The sequence below is a fragment of the Pseudophryne corroboree genome, chromosome 1, assembly GCF_028390025.1.
Source record: "Pseudophryne corroboree isolate aPseCor3 chromosome 1, aPseCor3.hap2, whole genome shotgun sequence".
Taxonomy (NCBI): domain Eukaryota; kingdom Metazoa; phylum Chordata; class Amphibia; order Anura; family Myobatrachidae; genus Pseudophryne; species Pseudophryne corroboree.
In genome coordinates, this window is record NC_086444.1 from 1,108,282,330 (window position 1) to 1,108,303,610 (window position 21,281).

General features: G+C 42.2%; 1 protein-coding gene across 1 annotated transcript; it reads right to left on the bottom strand.

Annotated features, from left to right (window-relative positions):
• Window positions 1-6,351: 6,351 nt before the first annotated feature.
• Window positions 6,352-8,202, bottom strand: LOC135050583 (SCAN domain-containing protein 3-like). The gene has a single exon (XM_063957040.1). It carries the CDS (start codon window positions 8,200-8,202, stop codon window positions 6,352-6,354), a length of 1,851 nt encoding a protein of 616 aa, XP_063813110.1.
• Between the last annotated feature and the right edge of the window lie 13,079 nt (window positions 8,203-21,281).

Below are 21,281 nucleotides of genomic sequence, written 5' to 3' on the forward strand. Positions count from 1 at the left end.
AAAATTATGAGGAAATCAAAGCCCCCTATAGGAAAAATCTGCTAGTGAAGCTAATGAAGCAATGTCAAATGGGGAGAGGAGAAGGTTGTGGATAGATTTGAGGTTTTTGAAAAGAGATTTAAAAAAATGTCTTGGTGTTGAAGAAGGATAGTGAGTGGGAATTGTATGGGACACAGAGATGGGGGAAATGCTGCCATCAGCCTGCAGGAAGAGGTGAGTGAGAAAGATAATCAGGGTGGGTAATATTTGTGAGGTTGGTGAGTGAGGAGAAAGCATGTAGAAGAAAATTTGAAATTACAGACAGGAGATACAGAGGTTAATGTTGGGAAGCAATGAAGGGACAGTTAAGCCCCATACACACGGGGGAGATGCGTGCTAAGCGATCTTGCACAGACTGCTCAGCACACATCTCTCAACCCCGCTCAGCGCACAGCGCAATGGTAGTTAAGCAGAAATTATTGAGAGCAAGTGGTTACACAGAACATTCATGGACATGTAAAGTTTTGCCAAACCATAGCATAAAATGTGAACCTGGAGGATGATGTACGGAAAGATTTTATAATAATTTGACGGTGAGGTCACAGAAAAGAATAAACAATAAAAGAAGAAACATTGTGGAAGCATGATTGCAGAAAATTACATAGGGAGGGTCCAGGCAGTACACACAGCAGGTGCATGAGGTGGATCGAAACAGGAACAAACAGAAGAATTGTAACACTGTAATTCTTACACATACTTTGATGAAACACTTAATAGAACCAGGGGCCTGATTCAGAGGTGCATTTAAATCATTCTCGCCTGTGATTTCTCAGATCCATAAGTGTGAAAATATGCAAATGTTATGTTAAGCATTTCTCTTGTATCATGCAACGCCCACTTTGCATATCTGAGGATCCAATCACTCCACCAGCGATGCACCATCGGTTGCAACATCGACACCTTGAGCACACTGTGGCTACAGTGGTGTGAAAGAGATTACAACCGCATGCTGAAACATGACTATGACACTCCCAATACATGTCCATGACACATTTTCTTTTTGTGGTCACTTTATATCACCTCCCAGTCTCCACCCTGAAACACCCATGGATCGTAGATGCCATCACAAGTCATAGCAATGTCGTATGCAAATGCATATGCTATCACACAGATTGGCTTCTAGACTTTTTAAGCATATGTAGTGCAGATAATCGCTCAACTACACAACCATTAGAACTGCGTCCACCATTAAATCAGGCCCAACATCTGCATATAAAGAAAATACATTTATATCTATTAAAAGAGTTTTTCTAAATTACTGTAATCAATCCAGAAATGTAAAATATCTGAAAGGCGTAATAATCACAAATTATTAAAAATCCACAAACAAAACTGAATTTTTAATATATGCATTATAGAGATATATTGTAGGTACATGAATAAGACATGCGTATGTCAATTTTTCCAACATGTTTTAGTTGCCCTTTCAACAGGAATGTGTTCGCTGTAAGCCAAAGCAAGAGAGGCATTACCTTGACAACTACATTCCTTTTTTACTGTTGTTAGTCCAAACAGTACAGGCTCTTCCTGTGTATTATAGCTAATAAAAGCATTTATTACACTTGATATTAGAGAACCAGAAAATAAATCAAACCATTTAATATACCTAGATGTTCCTTGTGTTTACAACTAAACCATGATGCTAACTATGTTACATCACTGTGTTGGGCACTTTAATGTTTTCATGTGGAAGATTCTATTGCCATGTCTTCAAGAAATTAACTATATCTGTGCAGGTTGACCTAGAAAATTCTTTCCTGTACTGGCTGGCTCACTGCAGTCTATCCCTTTCCCAATTGTTAACCCCACTCATATAATTCCAATGATTGGTTTAATTCAGTGGTGTAACTACACAGTGGCTAGACTGGCAAATGTTCAGGGCCCACAAAGTGATGGGGGCCCACCAATCCCTGGCTCCTGAGCTCATGCATCTGGATAGGCCAGACGCCATGGTCTTGATTTCCGGACTCCTGGATCATTTTCTACTGCGACCAAGCCAACACTGCTGTCTGTTGGCCTGCCAGATGCCCCATTGTCTGCCGCTTACCTGAATAGGCTCCTTTGTTGTTGGAGTCTGCCTGTGAAGGTTGGTGTTCCTTGGGAGAACCCTGAGGATGCCCCTGTAGCTGCCCGTTGTTGTGACTATCCTCTGGGAGTGCCTCATACTAACATTCTATACAGCTCCCTTCTCTTCTACCAGTTCTCTGTTTGGCTTAGTTGGTACCTACACTACTGCAACATTTGTGGGGACCTAAATTTGCAGGGAACCTTAATTATCTGTGTAGTGTTATATAATAGGAATTGCTGGAGTTAGAGTTTCCAACTATTAGTAAATTTACTGACAATCAGTCGCTCAGTGTTTGTCACATATTTCTAATATGCATGATACAGAAATTATTCAGATACAGTATGATGATAAAACATGTAGATCTAAGGATTTATAGAAATCAAATAGGCTTGAGAGTTTACCAGGGGCCTCCTAGTCTCTAGTTATACCACTGGTTCAATTATTCAATTGCCATTAATGTTAGGTTGCATTTCAATTTATGTCAAGTTTGTTATGCCCTAAAAAAACTGAAAAGAGACCTTCCAGGAACTTCTGTGATAGTCCTATAGCAATGGAACTGGCCTGAAATACTCAATGTGTACCTGGTTCTTCTCCTACAGTCCTGCTAACATGTAGTAGAGTGGTAATAATTCAGTGATGCTTGTATTTATATATCAATGATGTATCACAGGTCCAAACCTTCTAGTGATACATTTGTAAATGATAGGATATGTGGCATTTTAAGAGAGGAGAGGGCCCTTGTGTAAACTCTGTTCAAGCCCCCTCTCTGTGGTAAAGTAGACTCTGGCATTGTGCCAGAGTCTACTGCAAATGCACAGGTTTTCAGTAAAATGGCAATCAATTTTGTCAGAGTTTACAAATTGCCCATAATCGTCCTTTATTGCCCCTAATCGCCACAACAAATATGGCAATTTCACTAGTAAGCATTTTGGCTAGCATGATATCATTCCATAGTGTATGTGTTCAATTTGTGGTTTACACGATTTTGTGGCTTTCACATGGGAATTTGCTTTAGAAAATGCACATGAAAATTCTATGTCACACTAGAACTGCCTGGAACACGTGCACTGGTGGCATTTGTGGTGGGGTGTGGTTAAGGTGGTTGCACAGTTGTTGAAGAGGAAAGTTCTACATATATTTTGTGATTGGTGCCTGGGAAAGTACATTTCTTGTTTATTTGTGTTGTCTTGGTCATTTTTAAAGTGTGTCTTTTTTAGTCCTCTATCATTTTAAGCTTTGTCTTGTCATTATTTATGTCTGTGGAGTGCGGGGGTGTTGTGTGTGAGAGAGAGGTGGTGGCGGATGGGGTTTATTACTTTCTTTGATTTATCAGTGTTTAATGTTTTCTGTTGTAATAGAAGAGGAAAATGGGAGCTGGAGACCTGAGGAGATGGGGTCAGATGTGGAGGCGGTGTCTGTGTAGATGCCTGTGGCTGACACAGAGTGGGAGGAGGAGGATGATGATGAGGTGTCATGATGAGGTGGGTTTAATGTGCACTTTGCATATGAGGAGAACGTGGCCTTGGTCAAGAAAGTCAAGTACCATTATGACTACCTCTATGGTCGCTACTCCAGGACTAGTAAATGGAAAAAGTCTTCTCTGTAGCACCAGAACATGGAGGAGGTCAACTGTTCTGGCACACTGAAGGCTACTGTTGATGTAGCCAAAATGCGCTCTAATGACCTAAAACATCACGTGAAGCGTAAGACGATCAGAGAGTCCAGGCTGAATAGACAGAGTGGTGCTGGCTCCCCCTTCCAACAGGCATGGCTGGAGTACGAAGAGCCACTGTGGGCCATAATTCCCCCAGAAGTGGTTCAGACACTCCATGTGCAGGACACAGATGCCCCACAAAAACAGAGTGAGTAATGTGCTAATGCTTAACTATCTCATGTTTGTTTACTGTACTCTGTCTCTGTGTGTTTGCAAATTTGGCTTGAAACAAATTTGTATTTTACCCAAATTTTGGATAGTGCTTTCCTAATAATAACAACGCCTGTTTTGTGTTGGTCTGGAAATGACAAATACAGTAGTCCCACTTTCAGATATATGTGTCCATGGAGCCAGTTTTGTTTTTGTAGCTCCTCTTGTATTTGGTTGGTTTTGAAAAGAAACATCACCTTTATCAGTGTAAAAGAAAAAGGCAGGTTTATTTTTTGATTCATCAGTAAATGCATTACAGCTCAGTTGTCACCAACAGGTTTTACATTAGTCGTATACAAAGTAAAGCTGTTTGTCTGCTCTGGTCATGGTTGGCCATTCTTCAGTCAGGAGTGATGAGGAACACCAAGTGGAAGGGCCACACACACCGTCATGTGCCCAGCCACTTGGTGAGTATCTATAAAGAAGAATGAAAAGGGTTAGCATGTTCTCTTTCAGACAAATGTGTTTTTCTGCACTTTTGATTTTACAAACAGTTATTAATACATTTTCAAAGTTGCACAGTGGATAAGTTTAGCTTATGGAGAAATAATGTTTAACAGTCCTCATGAAAAATGGCTGCACTAAATTACATGTTTGGAGTGCTCAACTCCACAAATGGATGATGAATCAACCATCAAACTTCATGCTGTTTCCATTTGTGCCACAAAACAAATCTTCAATATATTACAATTCTAAACTTTTTTGTGTGTGTGTGTGTGTGTGTGTGTGTGTGTGTGTGTGTGTGTGTGTGTGTGTGTGTGTGTTTTGGGGGACACTTGCTGTTGTACCAACTTAGTTTTTTTTTATCCATACACCACAATTGGTCATTCTACTGTGTGTCCCCTTGTATTTGTACCATTCACTTATACTGACCTCGTGTTTTTCTTTAGCCTCATAGAGTAAGGAGCCTCGACTCCCAAGAATTGACCATCTGGAAACAATAGAGGTTGGCACATTTACTTTAAATTGGTTTCCTGTTACACCACCATAGCCCCAAACTTGAAAACGTGACAGTAGTCTTACAGAAATTAATTCACATTTTATGCTTTTAAATGAAAATGTTTGTAGTCTGAATCAAAATGTCAACCATGTTAATACCAATTTGTCAAAATGTCAAATATTGCCTTTCAACAAAATTTCATAAAACTGTTTGAAAGCCATTACAATCTTCTTAGGTAGATTAATCAAAATGTGAAATCATTAGGACAACAAAATGTTGGTTGCTTTCCTGAGGCATCAAGTACTGCCAGTAGTAGGGTCAAACCCTCACCAGCACCAATGCCACCCAGGTGTGGGGCATGTACTAGAGGTGGTGGTACTAGTCATTGCGGTTTCTCATCTAAACTAACAGGAGATGCTGATAACAATCTGTGTTAATATCATACACAATTAAATTATTATGGTTGCAAATACACTTCTTTAGCATTAATGTACATGCTTAAACCAAAACAGTTAATATTGTTTTGTTAGTCTTTAAAAAAACAATTTGTTAAAAAAACTATTTGTTTTAAATTGTAATGATGACCTAAAACAGTGTTAAAACTATGCGGAATACAGAGTATTGTTCATTATAGTATGCTGATTTTAAATTGGCTTGACGTTTGCACATTTAAAACAGATTTTTATAAAAATTGTATTTGTATTTTTTATTTGTATGCTGAAAAATCATTCCTTTTTTATTTTATAAGCTGGACACATACCAGTACTGTATTTCATTGTTATTTGTATGGTTAGAAACAAAGAAAGATATTGCTATTTGTGTATTAGTCCTAATTCTGGCTTAATTTACAAATATAAACACCACCTGAATGTGAGTCCATAGTTTTCCACCTTTCTCTTTATTTCTGGGTACTTAATTTACCCCCTTTTCCACCTTTAAGTAGAAAAATAATTAAGTACTTTAGAAACACTATGTCCTTTAGAACTGTAACAACTTTGCCCACACCTCCCCCACCCACCCCTGTCTAGGCCTCATTGATCCGCTTAAGGCAGTGGTTCCCAAACTTTTTTAGTCCAAGGCACCCTTTGGGTCTCCCTGACTTTTTCAAGGCACCCTTAAGCCAAAATAATTACCGAACTGTCCCTTTTTTTAAAGTAGTTGGGTCAAAACAATGTTATCAGTATTTAGATGTGGAAAAAATGACTTATTATTCACTTGTTTTAAAAATAATAAACATAAATCCAAGAAGAAAATATTTCTCTTTAATTTCTTTTAAATAACAATTAACAGCACTCATTAACAGAAATAACATCAAACAAAATAAAACAACAATATGTAGGTAGGCAGTTATTAAAGAGTGTTCAAAAAATTCAACACTTATTAATGGGATATGTGAGCCTGTTGTGCACTGCACAACTTTTCAAACCTTGGGATCAGCTTGGACACTGCCACCCTTATTTCCTGTTCCACATTGATTTTTGAACGGTACTTGCTTTTTATTACAGCAACTGCTGAAAACCCAGCTTCACACAAATATGTTGTTGCAAAAGGAATGAGGATTTGCTGTGCTTTAGCACTTAGTATTGGATATTCATCTTTAATGGATATCCAAAACTCTTCAAGTCCTATGCTGCTGAATTTTACTTTCAAGGTCTTGTCACAGGAGAGCTCAATGAGTTTTTCTTCTTCTACAGAAGTAAATTCCATTGGGGCCCTAGTACTGAATGGATCCTGGATCCATACAAACTTTTCCATATTTTCAGGAAAATATTTTTCAAACCAGTCACTGAGGTTTGTTAGGTGCTGATCAAAAACTGATTTAAGTTCATGTGTCAAACAAACATCATTTGATGTAACAAACTGATACAACATGGGGAAACAGTCATTGTAACAATCTTCATTTAATTTTCTTCTCCATAGAAACAATTTTTTCCTGAATGCTGATACCTTCTCTGAGAGTTTAAGAATGTGGGTGTTGTTTCCCTGCAGTGAGAGATTCAATGCATTCAGTTTATCAAAAATATCACACAGGTAGGCTAACTTGGACAAAAAAACAGTATCCAAGCAGTTATTGGCACACTCGTGTTTTTCTTCTACAAGAAATGAGTAGAGTTCCTGATGTAACTTAAAAACACGAGAAAGTACATTGCCACGGGAGAGCCACCGTGAACTGCAATAATACAACAAAGATGTGTACTCAGAGCCCATATCCTCACACATTTGTCTAAAAAACCTTGCCTTCTGTGGCCGAGTTTTTATAAAGTTCACAACTTTCAACACACTTTCCATGACTGCATTCAGTGGCGGACTCAGATGCTTTGATGCAAGGGCTTCCCTGTGGATAATGCAGTGGGTCCAAAGTGCATCAGCAGCTTTGCTTCGTATGAGTGCCTGCAATCCTCCATAACAGCCAGACATAGAACGACCACCATCAGTACAGACACCAAAGCACTTTGTCCAGTCTAACTGGTTTTCACTCATAAAAGTGTCAATGATCTGAAACAAGTCCTGTGCCTTTATACCGGCGGTGATACTTTTACAAAAGAGAAGGTCTTCCACAATATTGTCACAATCTACAAAGCGTGTGTAACAAATCAAATGAGCATCCTTGTTACTGTCTGTTGCCTCATCTAGTTGTAGCGCAAAATCCTTCCCTTTCATTTTTTCAATTAACTGGTCATTTAGATCTTCAGCCATATGTTGGATTCTACGACTGATGGTATTGTTTGATAAAGGTACCTTTGAAAGCAGTTTTCCAGCTGATTCCCCAACCATAATGTTAACCATATCCACTGCAGCCGGTAAAATCAGTTCTTCTGCGATGGTGTGAGGCTTTTTACACATTGCAATTCTATGTGCCACCTTGTAAGATGCAAGCAAAGCATTGCTTGGTATGGATGCTTGTTTAAAAAATGTGCCTTTTTGTCCTTTTAATTCTTTCAGCTTTCTGCTGAAGAAATCACGCGGTTTCTTAGCCATGTTAGGGTGATTGGTCTCCAAATGGCGTCTTAGTTTGCTTGGAATCATGCTTTCTGCTGACAATATTTTCAAGCAAAGTACACACTGTGGACGCTCTTCATGGTTGACATCTACAGATGTAAAACCGATGTCTAGGTAAGTATCGTCGTATCTGCGATGTTTCCTTTTCTTCCCGACTGTGCCACTGGTCTGTGGTTCTTCATCCTTTTCTTTACTACCAGACTTCTTTCCAGTGTTCAAAAACCTTTCCATTTTTTGTGCAACAAAATTATTCTGTACTGGAGCAATCACAATAAATTAATTTAAGTGGAAGGCAAATCCTGTGTAGTTTCTATACGAGAAGTAAAATTGTGCTTCTAAAAAGCATAGCCAAAACTTTCTAGGCCCCATAGCAACATATTTGTAGGGCTTCTGTCCCAATGGTTCTTGAGAGACACCACTCCGCAACACTTACTAATATTATGTCCCTTAAAAATGCCATATTTAATTTTCCAAAACATAGTACTGCCATAGTTAATGTTATGCCCCGTAGTTTATTTTATGAACCATTGTAGTTCCATAGTTTACATGATGCCACACTGTAGGGCTGCCAGTACATATTTTGTCACACAGTATTCCCAATTCACATGATCAGTGTCCCCAATTCATATTATGCCCCATTACAGTGCCCTCCAGTTCAAATTATGCCACGTTACAGTGTCCCATTTTGGAACATTATAGTGCTATATTACAATGAGTGGATCAGATTATGACACACTACAGTGCCCTGTTACCATGATAATATCCAATACAAATACACTTCTCACTGAAAAAGTAATGTGGCACAATTAAGGCTGGGCAATGGTATAAAAATTTTGCGGAAATCAGGCCTTTTCTGTGCTTCGGGCTAATCACGGAGCAGGTTACCGTGGAGAAGTTCTTGACTTCTTCAGTGGCATCCCAGCTCTGTGGCTGAATCACATCACCATACAATACATTAGTATGGTGAGTGAGATTCATGAAGGAATGTAAAGCTCTGGTTTCTACATTTCCATGGCGTTTAGATTTGCCATCGCAGGATGGCAGAATCTGAACATCTGTGCAAAATTGTAAGCAAGCTAAAGGTGCCCACACACGGTACATTTTGTACTAGGTGCGTTTTGTACTAGATCTTATTGCATCTAGTACAAATCACATGCGATACGCTACGACAGCGTGCGATTTGAACTAGATGCGATCTAGTACAAAAATCCTTTTTTGGCTTGCGATGAGAACTATGTGGGAGCGCAAATCGCATCCCAAGCCAAAAGAAACACAGTGCGATTTGAACTACAAGTGATGCGTTTTGAACTAAAAATTTCAAAAAGCATCCAAGAATCGCACAGTGTATGAGTACCATGACTGCTTCCCTGCTTTCTGACCAGCACCCAGCGATAGCCCTGCTCCTTGACCACCCTGCAGCTTCCCGAGACCTCTGCATGTGTAGAGGGAGCTGCCGGCTGATTCCAACACCGCAATGGGAGACCGCAGGAGAAGACAGTGCCGCTGGAGCCCGAGATACCACACATTGCCGGAAATTATTCATGAATTGCTACTTACCGAAGTTATATGTCGCATCGAACTGATGCAATGTATAGTGGTAAGTATCAATTTATTTTATGTAGCATACATGAATACTCCCCTATATATTTTATGTCTGTTTGCAGCGCAAATGCATCCATTTAAAAAAAAACAAAAAAAACAGGCTTTGTATAAAATACCAGTTTTTTTTTTAAGTCAAATCAATCAAAAAGGTTCCAGTGCATCCATGCATCAAGACCAGCCCCCCCCCCACCTGCTTGCCAGCTTGTCCTCATATAAGCATTGGCGTATATATAATGGTGCAGAGCAGTGGCGGAACTACCGCCAGTGCAAGCAGTGCCTTGCACTGGGGCCTGCCACTGTCCAGGGGCCCAAAGCCAGCAGCGCGGTATGTAATGAGTCAAACTGACTCATTACATGCCGCTGTCCGCCGAGGAGAGGAGCGCTGCGCCACGAGGGGGGAAGTAGGAGGATGGAGGTGGAGGAGGGAGGCGCAGCAGCGCACTGTAATTGGTGGAGGCGCTGCTGCTGCTGTCCCTTTCCTTCACCATAGGCTGCCCTCCGCCGCTGTGAATGCTGGGAAACGCTTCCCAGCATTCACAGCGACGGAGGGCAGCCTATGGTGAAGGAAAGGGACAGCAGCAGCAGCGCCTCCACCAATTACAGTGCGCTGCTGCAGCTCTTGAGTCCCCTCCCTCCTCCTTCTTCTCCCCTGCCCGGGATCTGCGGCTGCCTGACAGTGACTGCCTGCACCGAGGAGCCTGACTGTCAGCGGAGACTGTAAGTATAATCTATTCTATCTATCTATCTATCTATCTATCTATCTATCTATCTATCTATCTATCTATCTCTCTGTCTGTCTGTCTGTCTGTCTGTCTGTCTAGCTATATATTCTGTCTGTCTGCCGTAATGTGCAAAAAAGGGGACGCTGTCTGCCGTAATGTGTAAAAGAGGGGGAAGCTGTCTGCCGTAATGTATAAAAAGGGGACGTTCTCTGCTGTAATGTGTAAAAAGGGGAATCTGTCCGCAGTAACGTGTAAAAGGAGCTTTACCTGGTGTAATTGCATTGCCCCTGTTTTACATTGTGTGGGGGGGCTCCGATGCCGTTTCTTGCACACAGCGCTAAAATGTCTAGTTACGGCACTGTTGCTAGATATCCATTTCCCTGGTCCTTAGCAAATTCCCCTCACCAGATCCTCTCCAGGGGTGAGGGGGTGGACTTGGATGGGATGGGGGGGCGCAAAGCATTTTTTAGTACCTGGGCCCACCGTTTGCTAGTTCCGCCACTGGTGCAGAGTGTGCGGGCCCCTGGGTCCAGAGGGGGGCCGCACCGCACACACTGCACCCATTTTTTTCGATACTTACCTTTCCGGCATCCATCGGTGTTCGTGTGGGCCCCCTCCTCTCCCGTAGACGCCACCGCCGCTACTAGCGCACTGAGCACTAGAGATTCTGGCACAGTGCCTATTTTTTCGGTGTCCTGCACATGCACTGTAGAGTCTCTAGTGCTCAGAGGGCTATCAGCAGCGCTGCTAACTATGGGAGAGGAGGGGGCCCACACACGTAGTCTGCACACGGGTCCCCTCCTCCGAGGAGATGCCTCTGCATATAAGTCACATATAGCAGGCACCCCCCTCCTACAGATTTCCCTATGCAGCATCTCACATACAGTATCACATATTAATATTTTACTCACTTTCTCAGCCAGCTCCTCTGTCACAGCGGCCAGGACTTAAATCAGCCGTCAGGTCCCTTGCCAAGCGCACTCCTCGGTCACTCCAGGGCACTCCTCGGCCACTTCAGCGCACTCCTCGGCCACTTCAGCGCACTTCTCGGCCACTTCAGCGCACTTCTCGGCCACTTCAGCGCACTCCTCGGTCACTCCAGGGCACTCCTCGGTCACTCCAGGGCACTCCTCGGTCACTTCAGCGCACTCCTCGGCCACTTCAGCGCACTCCTCGGCCACTTCAGCGCACTCCTCGGCCACTGCAACCTGCTTACACCTGCACCCCCTGCCGGCTGATTCCAGTCACAGGTTCCCCAAAGCACACGGTCACAACCTGCACAATAACACCTCCCCTCCCCCCAGGATGACTCCCCCAGCACCTGAGCTGGCTGACCTTGGGCACAGCCACAGCACATCCCGCACAAACACCGCCCCCCCCCCTCCCCTCCCCTCGTGCTTGCTTACTCCACACTGGCCAGCCGCAGCTCTCCTCTTCCTCCCTCTCCCGCCGGCTAACACCACACTGCCCAGCTGCAGCTGCCCTGCACTCTCGTCTCTCCCTGCCCCTGCGCCCTCCCCTCCTCTGTGCACACTGTGTAGCCTGCACTCTCTCCCTCCAGCTCTGTGCACACTGTAGCCTGCACTCTCTCCCTCCGGCTCTGTGCACACTGTAGCAGCCTGCTCCTCCTCTCTCTCTCCTCCCCCCCCCCACTCCCAGTGCGCAGGGCACACTGTAGCAGCCTGCTCCTCCTCTCTCTCCCCCCCCCCGTGCGCAGGGCACACTGTAGCAACCTGCTCCTCCTCTCTCACCCCCATTTAAAACCGCCACCCCCCCCCTGCGCAGTGTATGTCCGCTGCTGTCGCTATCCCCGGCGCCGGCTAACTGAGCAGCTGCACGGTCACACTGATCGTGCCTCTACTGCTGCCCGCACTCCCCTCCCGTAGCCGCATCATGCGGACAAACACAGCCCGCACATCCCGTCCCGGCTAACTGAGCAGCTGCACGGTCACACTGATCGTGCCTCTCCTGCTGCCCGCACTCCCCTCCCGTAGCCGCATCATGCGGACAAACACAGCCCGCACATCACGTCCCGGCGCCGGCTAACTGAATGTACTGGCTGGCCACACTGCCTCTCCTGCTGCCAGCACTCCCCTCGGAAGTACAAAAAAAAAAAAAATGCGGACAAGCGGTTGCTAGGCTGCGGCACCCCTGTCACAGCGTCGCGGCACCCCAGGGAGCCGCGGCGCACAGTTTGGGAACCACTGGCTTAAGGACATTTTTCTCTTCATGTCTTAGTATTACCAAAAATTACCTTTTTTCCTCCGCCTTAAGTACAATAATGATCAAATCTCACAACACCCATCTATTTATTTATCTTGCTAAATATTTTACCCCTGAAGAAGTCCTGTGCAAAGGATGAAACGCATAGGTTATTAGGTGATTGGACCCACTGTCTACATTAAGAACGCCCACCACTGAGCTCACACCCTAGGGTGGTTGGTGTCAATCTATCACATCTGTTCCTATGTAGCATTGGTCTCCTGTAAAACACCTTTTTATGATATAAAATCAAACTTTTATGTACTATTTTATTAAATGTTATGAATAAACTTCAGATGTTCTATTAATAAAAAGCATTGGTGCAGTGTTTTGGGTATCTGCTTTTGTGTGAGGGTATTTTCCAGGTCAAATACTCGATTTGAGTACAATCCAACTGGGGGCATAAGATTTCAACCAACAACAGTCCCAGGCTGTGGTCTCAATCAAGTCTGGCTGAAATATACTTGAACATTTGAACATTTGTTTCTTAAATTCTGTATAGACTTCTTTGTGGACAATTATATTTGAAGTCACAGCGCCCTCTGTTTTCTACATTCCTACATTGCTTTTCTTCCCGCTAACAGAGGTTCTACTGTGAGGTGCTCCTCTTGAAGTGCGTGAAAAGGGTTTTTTTTGCATTACTTTAATGTGAATTCACTAACATTATATGATGGTGCTGAACATATAAAAACTGATGTAAACTAGTTTTTTGTTTCCTTGGAACTTTTTTTGAGTACAAAACCTGTTCTCATGCAGTTAGTTATTTGGAAATATGCACATTGAAAGAAGTGCAAACTGATTTTGTGTACTTTGAATGGCTTACAAATGTGTTAATACACTGACATATCAATGAAAGTATATGGGCCAACTACAGTCACATACTTTATCTCTAAGTGAAATGTTAAATCCTCTTTCAGTACTGGCTGCAGCACATATTTCAGGAGGGACTACATGCTTTGCACTGGATGAATAGTAATTTGTCCAATTTTAGGATATTCATTTTTTGTATTTTTACTTACTGGAAAGTAGTTGTCTATCACTCATGACCTAACCTGCCTCCCACTCTCTGTGCTCGCAGAGTCACCAGAAAAATCCAGTAGCCCTGCCTGCTATCTGTGCATTGCTTAATCTGGTGGAAGTGGTTGATTAATGCACAGATTATGCAACATGCAGCAGCACATAATGTCACAGATCTTATCAATACTATAAAACATACTATAATTCCTCCTGATCTATCAAGACAACGAAACCTTGATTTTAATAGGCCAAATGTACTTTCTATCACAAACCTAGTGCATTTATGTGAATCTTTATACTTGTGCTCTGCTGGACTATCAGGAAGCGACAATGCAGTCAAAAGCCAGGGGAAACATCCACATCCTGAGTCCACTATAAGGCAAAATAGTAAATTTATTTAAAGTTAATATTACAACATATCTAGGTGAGTATTGAGGAAGTAACCAGAGGAATGTGTAATTACCAATCAGCCATCCCTACAGCATCTGTCCCAGCTCAAATTTAGCACACAGGGATGACTGACTGAGGATAAAGGAATCAAGGCATGAGCCAGTATACCCGACCACAATGCTCATGATTCTTTGGTTTGCATGACAAATCACCTGCACATTGGTGGAATAGGTATGTAGGTGCAATTTAAGGACACATGTGCCTTTGACCTACTGTAGTTGGTCTCAGCTCAATGTGCGTGCAGTCTATTGCACCCAGGACATTTGGCATGCCTGTGATGCTATAAAAAGCTAATCTGACATCATGGAGAGGGTCTTGAGTGTGGCAACTGGCAAGTACTTGGCCCAGGTAGTGTGAGAAGGTGGCTTGCAAGATGCCTACCACCCTCCCCATCAGTGGCTGAAAGGTCGCAGTAGCAAATAAGTGCAAAACAGCCATCAGTGTATACCTGATAAGACTTGTGACCGTGCAGGGTCTGGCTCAAGCTGAATTTTAACGAGTTCATACAGGTACATTAATCTGGTGTGAATGAGGCGGGGCATCAGCATGACCTCATCATCCTCGAGGTTCAATGGCCCACAGAAGAACCTAGGCCTACAGAACGTTGGCTCTGCGGTATCCCTACCTGCTGGTTCATCTGTTCAGTTTCTTGGTCCTGGGCCCTTTAAGTCAGCAGGTGCAGCCCACATAAAATCACTGCCTGCACACAGGCTACTCCAAAACCTGCCACTGCAATGGCTGAGAGCAGAAAGTGAGTGCTGCAGGTAACTTGTTGGCTTTTATTAGCATTCTGATCGGTAATCTCTTAATTATAATGGATTTCACTTGTTGCTTTTTGGAAGTGGTGCATTGAGGTGCTTGTTGTGTGATTTTGGTGGGGCTCTGGATGGGACTTAGGGTAAAGGTGTGATTTAGATTTTGTTGTGAATTTGTGCACATTTGCAAAGATGACTGTTAGCACAGTAAATGTTTGATTTCCAATTATACCAAAGTTGTTTTGACAATGTTTGTACTGATAGTGATTTGTCAAGATTTGGAGTGCAAAGTCACATTTGACTTGCAACTTCCATTCAAATTGATCGTTAATAAATTCATGATTAGGTAAATTGCATCATTTTAACAAAAAAATTGCAAATATACCAAAGTCACCTTTAGCAAGTTTTCCCCCCTGGAATCCTTCGACAGCCATAATGATCCATCATCATTTCACTTTGTTACAGCCATAATGATCCATCATTATTTCACTTTGTTTTGCATACTATAACTCTTAGAAGATCAGTGCTTCCGATCCCCAAGATATCCAGCCATCAAATATATTACATACAGTATAAAATGTATCTTTTGTATGTGCTAAGCGTCGGCCGCCCCCGCACTGTGTGTTGAGCTCATGTCCCTGTGTGTGTTTCTTAATACATTCAAGTGATCCTTAATTTCCTATTGCCCTAAATACAGCGATAAGAAATTATCTATCAGGTCAAGGAACAAAATTGATAATTAATATATATACCCTATTGTCTCATAATATGTTCATGATCTTATGACTAAGGGGTCTAACACGTAATATGTTTTCTATTATTGTGACATAGTAGAATAAAAGCCACATCATAGATCATCATTATATAAAGTACATTGTAGGACAAGGTCGATAGAATGTTGATGTTTATTTTGTGTTAGCAGAATTGAGCTACAAAGGGATGCTGGAAAACTCCCACCGAGAAATAAAGAGCTTTTCAACTACTAGAAAAAGGAGCAGGCATTAAAGCTCCAATAAATGTTTTTTATAAATAGTGTCATTCACTGAGGCCACAAGGTAGTAAACTTGGTGGATATGAGAGAGTGCCCTTCTTTCCGGCTAATGGACTAATTAAATAGCTTGCTAAAATAGCATAGTACTATCATTTTAAATTGCCTTATACAGAATACGGACACACAGTACTGTACAATACACAAAATCTAAAAAAAAATGTATTTGTGTAATGGCTAAGCTAAACATACCTAATGGACATGAAAATGTAGCATTAGAAAGGATTTATAAAACCTGATTGCAGTCAAAGAAAAAGTCCTAATGACTATGAAGATGTAAGTAATTAGGAATCTGTACGACTGGCTGCAAGTATACCGATGTACTAAAACAACGTAAATTACACATGTTTGTTAGAATACTAATAATGAAGGAAGTCTACTCACTGTTATAACTAGAGATGTGCAGAGATCCCTGTGTTTTGGGATATTTTTCTGTCAGTAGCCAATTAACCTACCAGTATACTTTTGGAATTTGGGACGATATTGGAGTACCTGAAGGAAACACATGCATACACGGGAAGATTATACAAACTCAACACAGGGCCATTATGGAAATTTCCTATTGTCCTATATAGATTGATATAGAGAGTATAGAGTGACAGCTATACAATAAAAAGAGAATTCTAGTGACTGACATACAATACACATAGCACTTTATTCCCCAGTAAGAATGAATGCACCAATAAAGTATCTGGAACTTCTGGCAAAGGACAAAAGGGTTGATGGCCTGATGGACCAGTCCGGTTACTCAAAGAGATGGGCTGACTGCCAGGCACATGCAGACAGGAGCTGACCAAGCACACAGAGACATGGGAACATGCCTCAAGGCTATACCACATGAGCCATGACCTCACCCCCTTTTGACATGCAGCCACTACTATGCCAGGACTCTTATAAAGCCCCAGTCCGTCCCTATCCGGTAATTATAATTTATTATCGCTGCTAGAGATGTGTAGTTTGGTTTCCATGGAAACTGAACCCACCCCAACTTAGGGGATCTGAGCGGATCTGAGTCCCGGCTCGTATCTTCCTGCCAGGCCCGGATCCGAAAAAGAGTTAAAACACAGAAATGCGGCATTGGATCTTTGTATTTTGGTCTGGAAAGTTTCTTCTGCCAGATCCAATCAGTGGGAGCTAACATGTAGCTGGTCGCCGGTTGGCTGAGAATAGCTGTGTCTCAACCAGCCAGCAGCCTGTTACCATGGTAATGGCCACTGATTGGATCCTGCTCATCTCTGTTATTCCCTGCTCATGGCTGCTCTCAGCCGGCTCCTACGGGCTATCTGTGCCACCGTCCAGCAGCACCTATGGTCCACATCACCCACATGCCTCATATCCCTGCGGCCCACAGGGCCCTCTCCTCTGACCAGCTCCTATGTGCTGCTCCTGGCAGTATTGTTTTCAATTGAAAGTACTTGCCAGTTGAATAGATTGGTTATTGCTAATACATTAGCCTTTGGCCTATGCTGGTAAACAACATTGGGGCTAATTCAGTAAGGATAGCAAATTCTGCTATCCTTTTGATCGCATGCTTGGGGCCGCCCATCGCTGGGCAAGGCCACCCAGCATGCTGACCCGTGCCTCCCCCCTTCCCCCCCTCAACAAGCACAAATTGTGTTCGCTTTGCAATTTCTGTTTGTCAACAGAAACTAAAGATGACTCCTGCGACCGCAGGAGTCCCGGCTCCATCTTACCTGTTGTGGCAGCTGCATGTGACATCGCGCAGCCACCGCGACCATGCCCCCGACACCCCCCCGTTTGCGCCACACTGCCCACTGTTCAGGTAGCCCCGCCCCCGCAACAGTCCATCTCCTCCCTTGAAACAGAACGTTGCTCGCCCCCCCTCCCCCCCAGCCCCGCGACCGCCTCTGCCTGATTGACAGGCAGAGGCGATTGCATTTTATGCGGACCCTCTGCAGAAAATGCAGGCGCATGCGCAGGACGGGTGCTGAACATGCACCCGCATCTTTCCAGCAAATATTCCGGTTGGATCGCACACTGTGATCAAACCTGAATTAGCCGCATTGTGAGCTGTGCGGTGGTCAAAATTGAGTGCAAATGACTTGATATAAATAATATTCAAAATAGATAAAGAGTAACTTGCGCCCTAGCTTCAACTCGGCAGATCTCCAAAAAGGAACACAACTCCTTTATAGACACAAATTTGTAAAAAAAGAGAGGCGATCTCCCAGCGATGCTATGTATACGTTCCAAATGGGTGGGACTCTTGTTCCTCAAACAAAAAACATATTATACAGCATGTTTGTTAGTTGTTCTAGATATGTCCACCAATAATTTCCAAGGTCGTCACTCCCGGCAACTGACCTGTGTTAAATGTGATGCGTTCACATAAAGGTTTCTTTAGTACTTTAAACAATCCTCTAATCCACGACTTATCTACACCAGGCTTACCTTGAATATAAGCCCTATGTGCAATGAAAGGTATCTTTCTCCACTTCTGTTATGGGTCTACGGCCATTCCGTTCTCTCCACACAAAAAGTTTCCAATGACAGCAGATATGGTGCAAAAAAATGTCTTTTTTTTATTCAAAAGGTTATCTCCCCAAACAATAGGGATAAAAACAGTTCATAAAATGATAAAACAACAACAAAGGGGTACCCTGTTTAAAAGAACAAAAGGCCACTTCCAATGGTACCGGTAGGATGGATAAGGTCACTTTCACCAATTTGGAAAAATTCCTAAGGGAAAAATTACCCACAAAGCAATGCCTACCACCATGGAAGATAGCTGTCCAGGGTCCTCCTTCCAATAAACCAACGCGTTTCGGATTTAAAATCCTTCCTCAGGGTATCCTTTTTTTATTAAAAAACGTGTCTGATTATACTGGTGTTCGTAATTAGTTTTCTCACTGAAATCTTTTTGTTGTCTACTTCCTTTATATGTGTACTTAGGTCGATATTCTTCCTGTTGTCGATTATTTCTCCACGTATTCTCTTCCTCCCTTCTTATTGGTGTCCTTCTACTTTCAAAGTGTCTTTCCCATTTCTGTTCATATTTATTCTTATATTGGTATGTATCATTGTATCTTCTAGAATTGACAACAGGTGATTCTGCCCTATTATCTTTATTTCGACGTATTGCTCTATTCTTTTGCTCATACCGATTTCTATAATTCCCTGATCTAGTAGATGGATCCCTTTCCTTAGACAAGATATTATGTTCCCCACTTGTCTCTTCTTTACTCCTTCTACTCTCATCAATATCTCTAAAATATTTTTTCTGTTTCTTATTTTTAATCTCTTTCTCAATTTTTTCTATTTTTCGAATGACACCCTCTTCTAATTCCTTATAGTCTTCCAATTTTGAATATGGTTCTACCAACGAGCGGAGAGACCCAATCTCGTCTTCTATCCCTTTAAGGGTCTCACTTTTTTCCTTAATAATTAATTGCATGAGTGAATAGGAACATACATCTAAGATTTTTTGCCATTCTTTCATAAACCCTACCGACTCATTGTTGAATGAAGGTGTTTTGACAATTTTGAGACCTTTCGGGGTGAGGCCTTCCGAACAATATTTTTCAAGGAAGGCCACCTCCCACCAGATTTTACTTTCCCGTATGAGCAGTTTTTCCAGCTTGCTCATCGCACTCTCCAAATTGTCATCCACCAATTCGACACCTTCATTCTCAGTGAACAATGAATCAACCAGGGATTTTCAATTTGTTCGATGGGCAAACATAGTTGAGGGCAACAAGACACAATTACAGTGCAAATCAACAATATTCAAAATAGATAAAGAGTAACTTGCGCCCTAGCTTCAACTCGGCAGATCTCCAAAAAGGAACACAACTCCTTTATAGACACAAATTTGTAAAAAAAGAGAGTCGATCTCCCAGCGATGCTATGTATACGTTCCAAATGGGTGGGACTCTTGTTCCTCAAACAAAAAACATATTATACAGCATGTTTGTTAGTTGTTCTAGATATGTCCACCAATAATTTCCAAGGTCGTCACTCCCGGCAACTGACCTGTGTTAAATGTGATGCGTTCACATAAAGGTTTCTTTAGTACTTTAAACAATCCTCTAATCCACGACTTATCTACACCAGGCTTACCTTGAATATAAGCCCTATGTGCAATGAAAGGTATCTTTCTCCACTTCTGTTATGGGTCTACGGCCATTCCGTTCTCTCCACACAAAAAGTTTCCAATGACAGCAGATATGGTGCAAAAAAAATGTCTTTTCTTTTTATTCAAAAGGTTATCTCCCCAAACAATAGGGATAAAAACAGTTCATAAAATGATAAAACAACAACAAAGGGGTACCCTGTTTAAAAGAACAAAAGGCCACTTCCAATGGTACCGGTAGGATGGATAAGGTCACTTTCCTGAGGAAGGATTTTAAATCCGAAACGCGTTGGTTTATTGGAAGGAGGACCCTGGACAGCTATCTTCCATGGTGGTAGGCATTGCTTTGTGGGTAATTTTTCCCTTAGGAATTTTTCCAAATTGGTGAAAGTGACCTTATCCATCCTACCGGTACCATTGGAAGTGGCCTTTTGTTCTTTTAAACAGGGTACCCCTTTGTTGTTGTTTTATCATTTTATGAACTGTTTTTATCCCTATTGTTTGGGGAGATAACCTTTTGAATAAAAAAAAGACATTTTTTTGCACCATATCTGCTGTCATTGGAAACTTTTTGTGTGGAGAGAACGGAATGGCCGTAGACCCATAACAGAAGTGGAGAAAGATACCTTTCATTGCACATAGGGCTTATATTCAAGGTAAGCCTGGTGTAGATAAGTCGTGGATTAGAGGATTGTTTAAAGTACTAAAGAAACCTTTATGTGAACGCATCACATTTAACACAGGTCAGTTGCCGGGAGTGACGACCTTGGAAATTATTGGTGGACATATCTAGAACAACTAACAAACATGCTGTATAATATGTTTTTTGTTTGAGGAACAAGAGTCCCACCCATTTGGAACGTATACATAGCATCGCTGGGAGATCGCCTCTCTTTTTTTACAGACTTGATATAAATGTCAATGACATTAATAATACTGTAGGACCAAAAAAAAGTCCCAAATTCAGTGATTTTTAGCTTTTTTATATATAAAAAAAATACAATGCCAAAACTATTGAGGCGAAACCAAAGCTAAAACCAAAATTGATGACAAATTAGGACCAAAACCAGCAAAAATTGGCCAGCAAACATCTCTAATCACCACTATTTGCAGCAATAAGAAATTAACATTTGCCCGGATGTATCAATATACACATGCAAAGCCAGGGTCTCTGAATGTAGCCTGTCCCTGCAAAGTGATTTTATTACAGTAGTATTGACTTGACTGCCCTACCACTGCAAATGCATGGTCTACTGACAACACATGTGTGGTGGCCATTGCTGGGGAGAGTTCAGGAGAGTTACCTGTCCAGGTACATTTTGCAGAATGTAGCCCATAGGCTACAACAGCAAAAACCATTT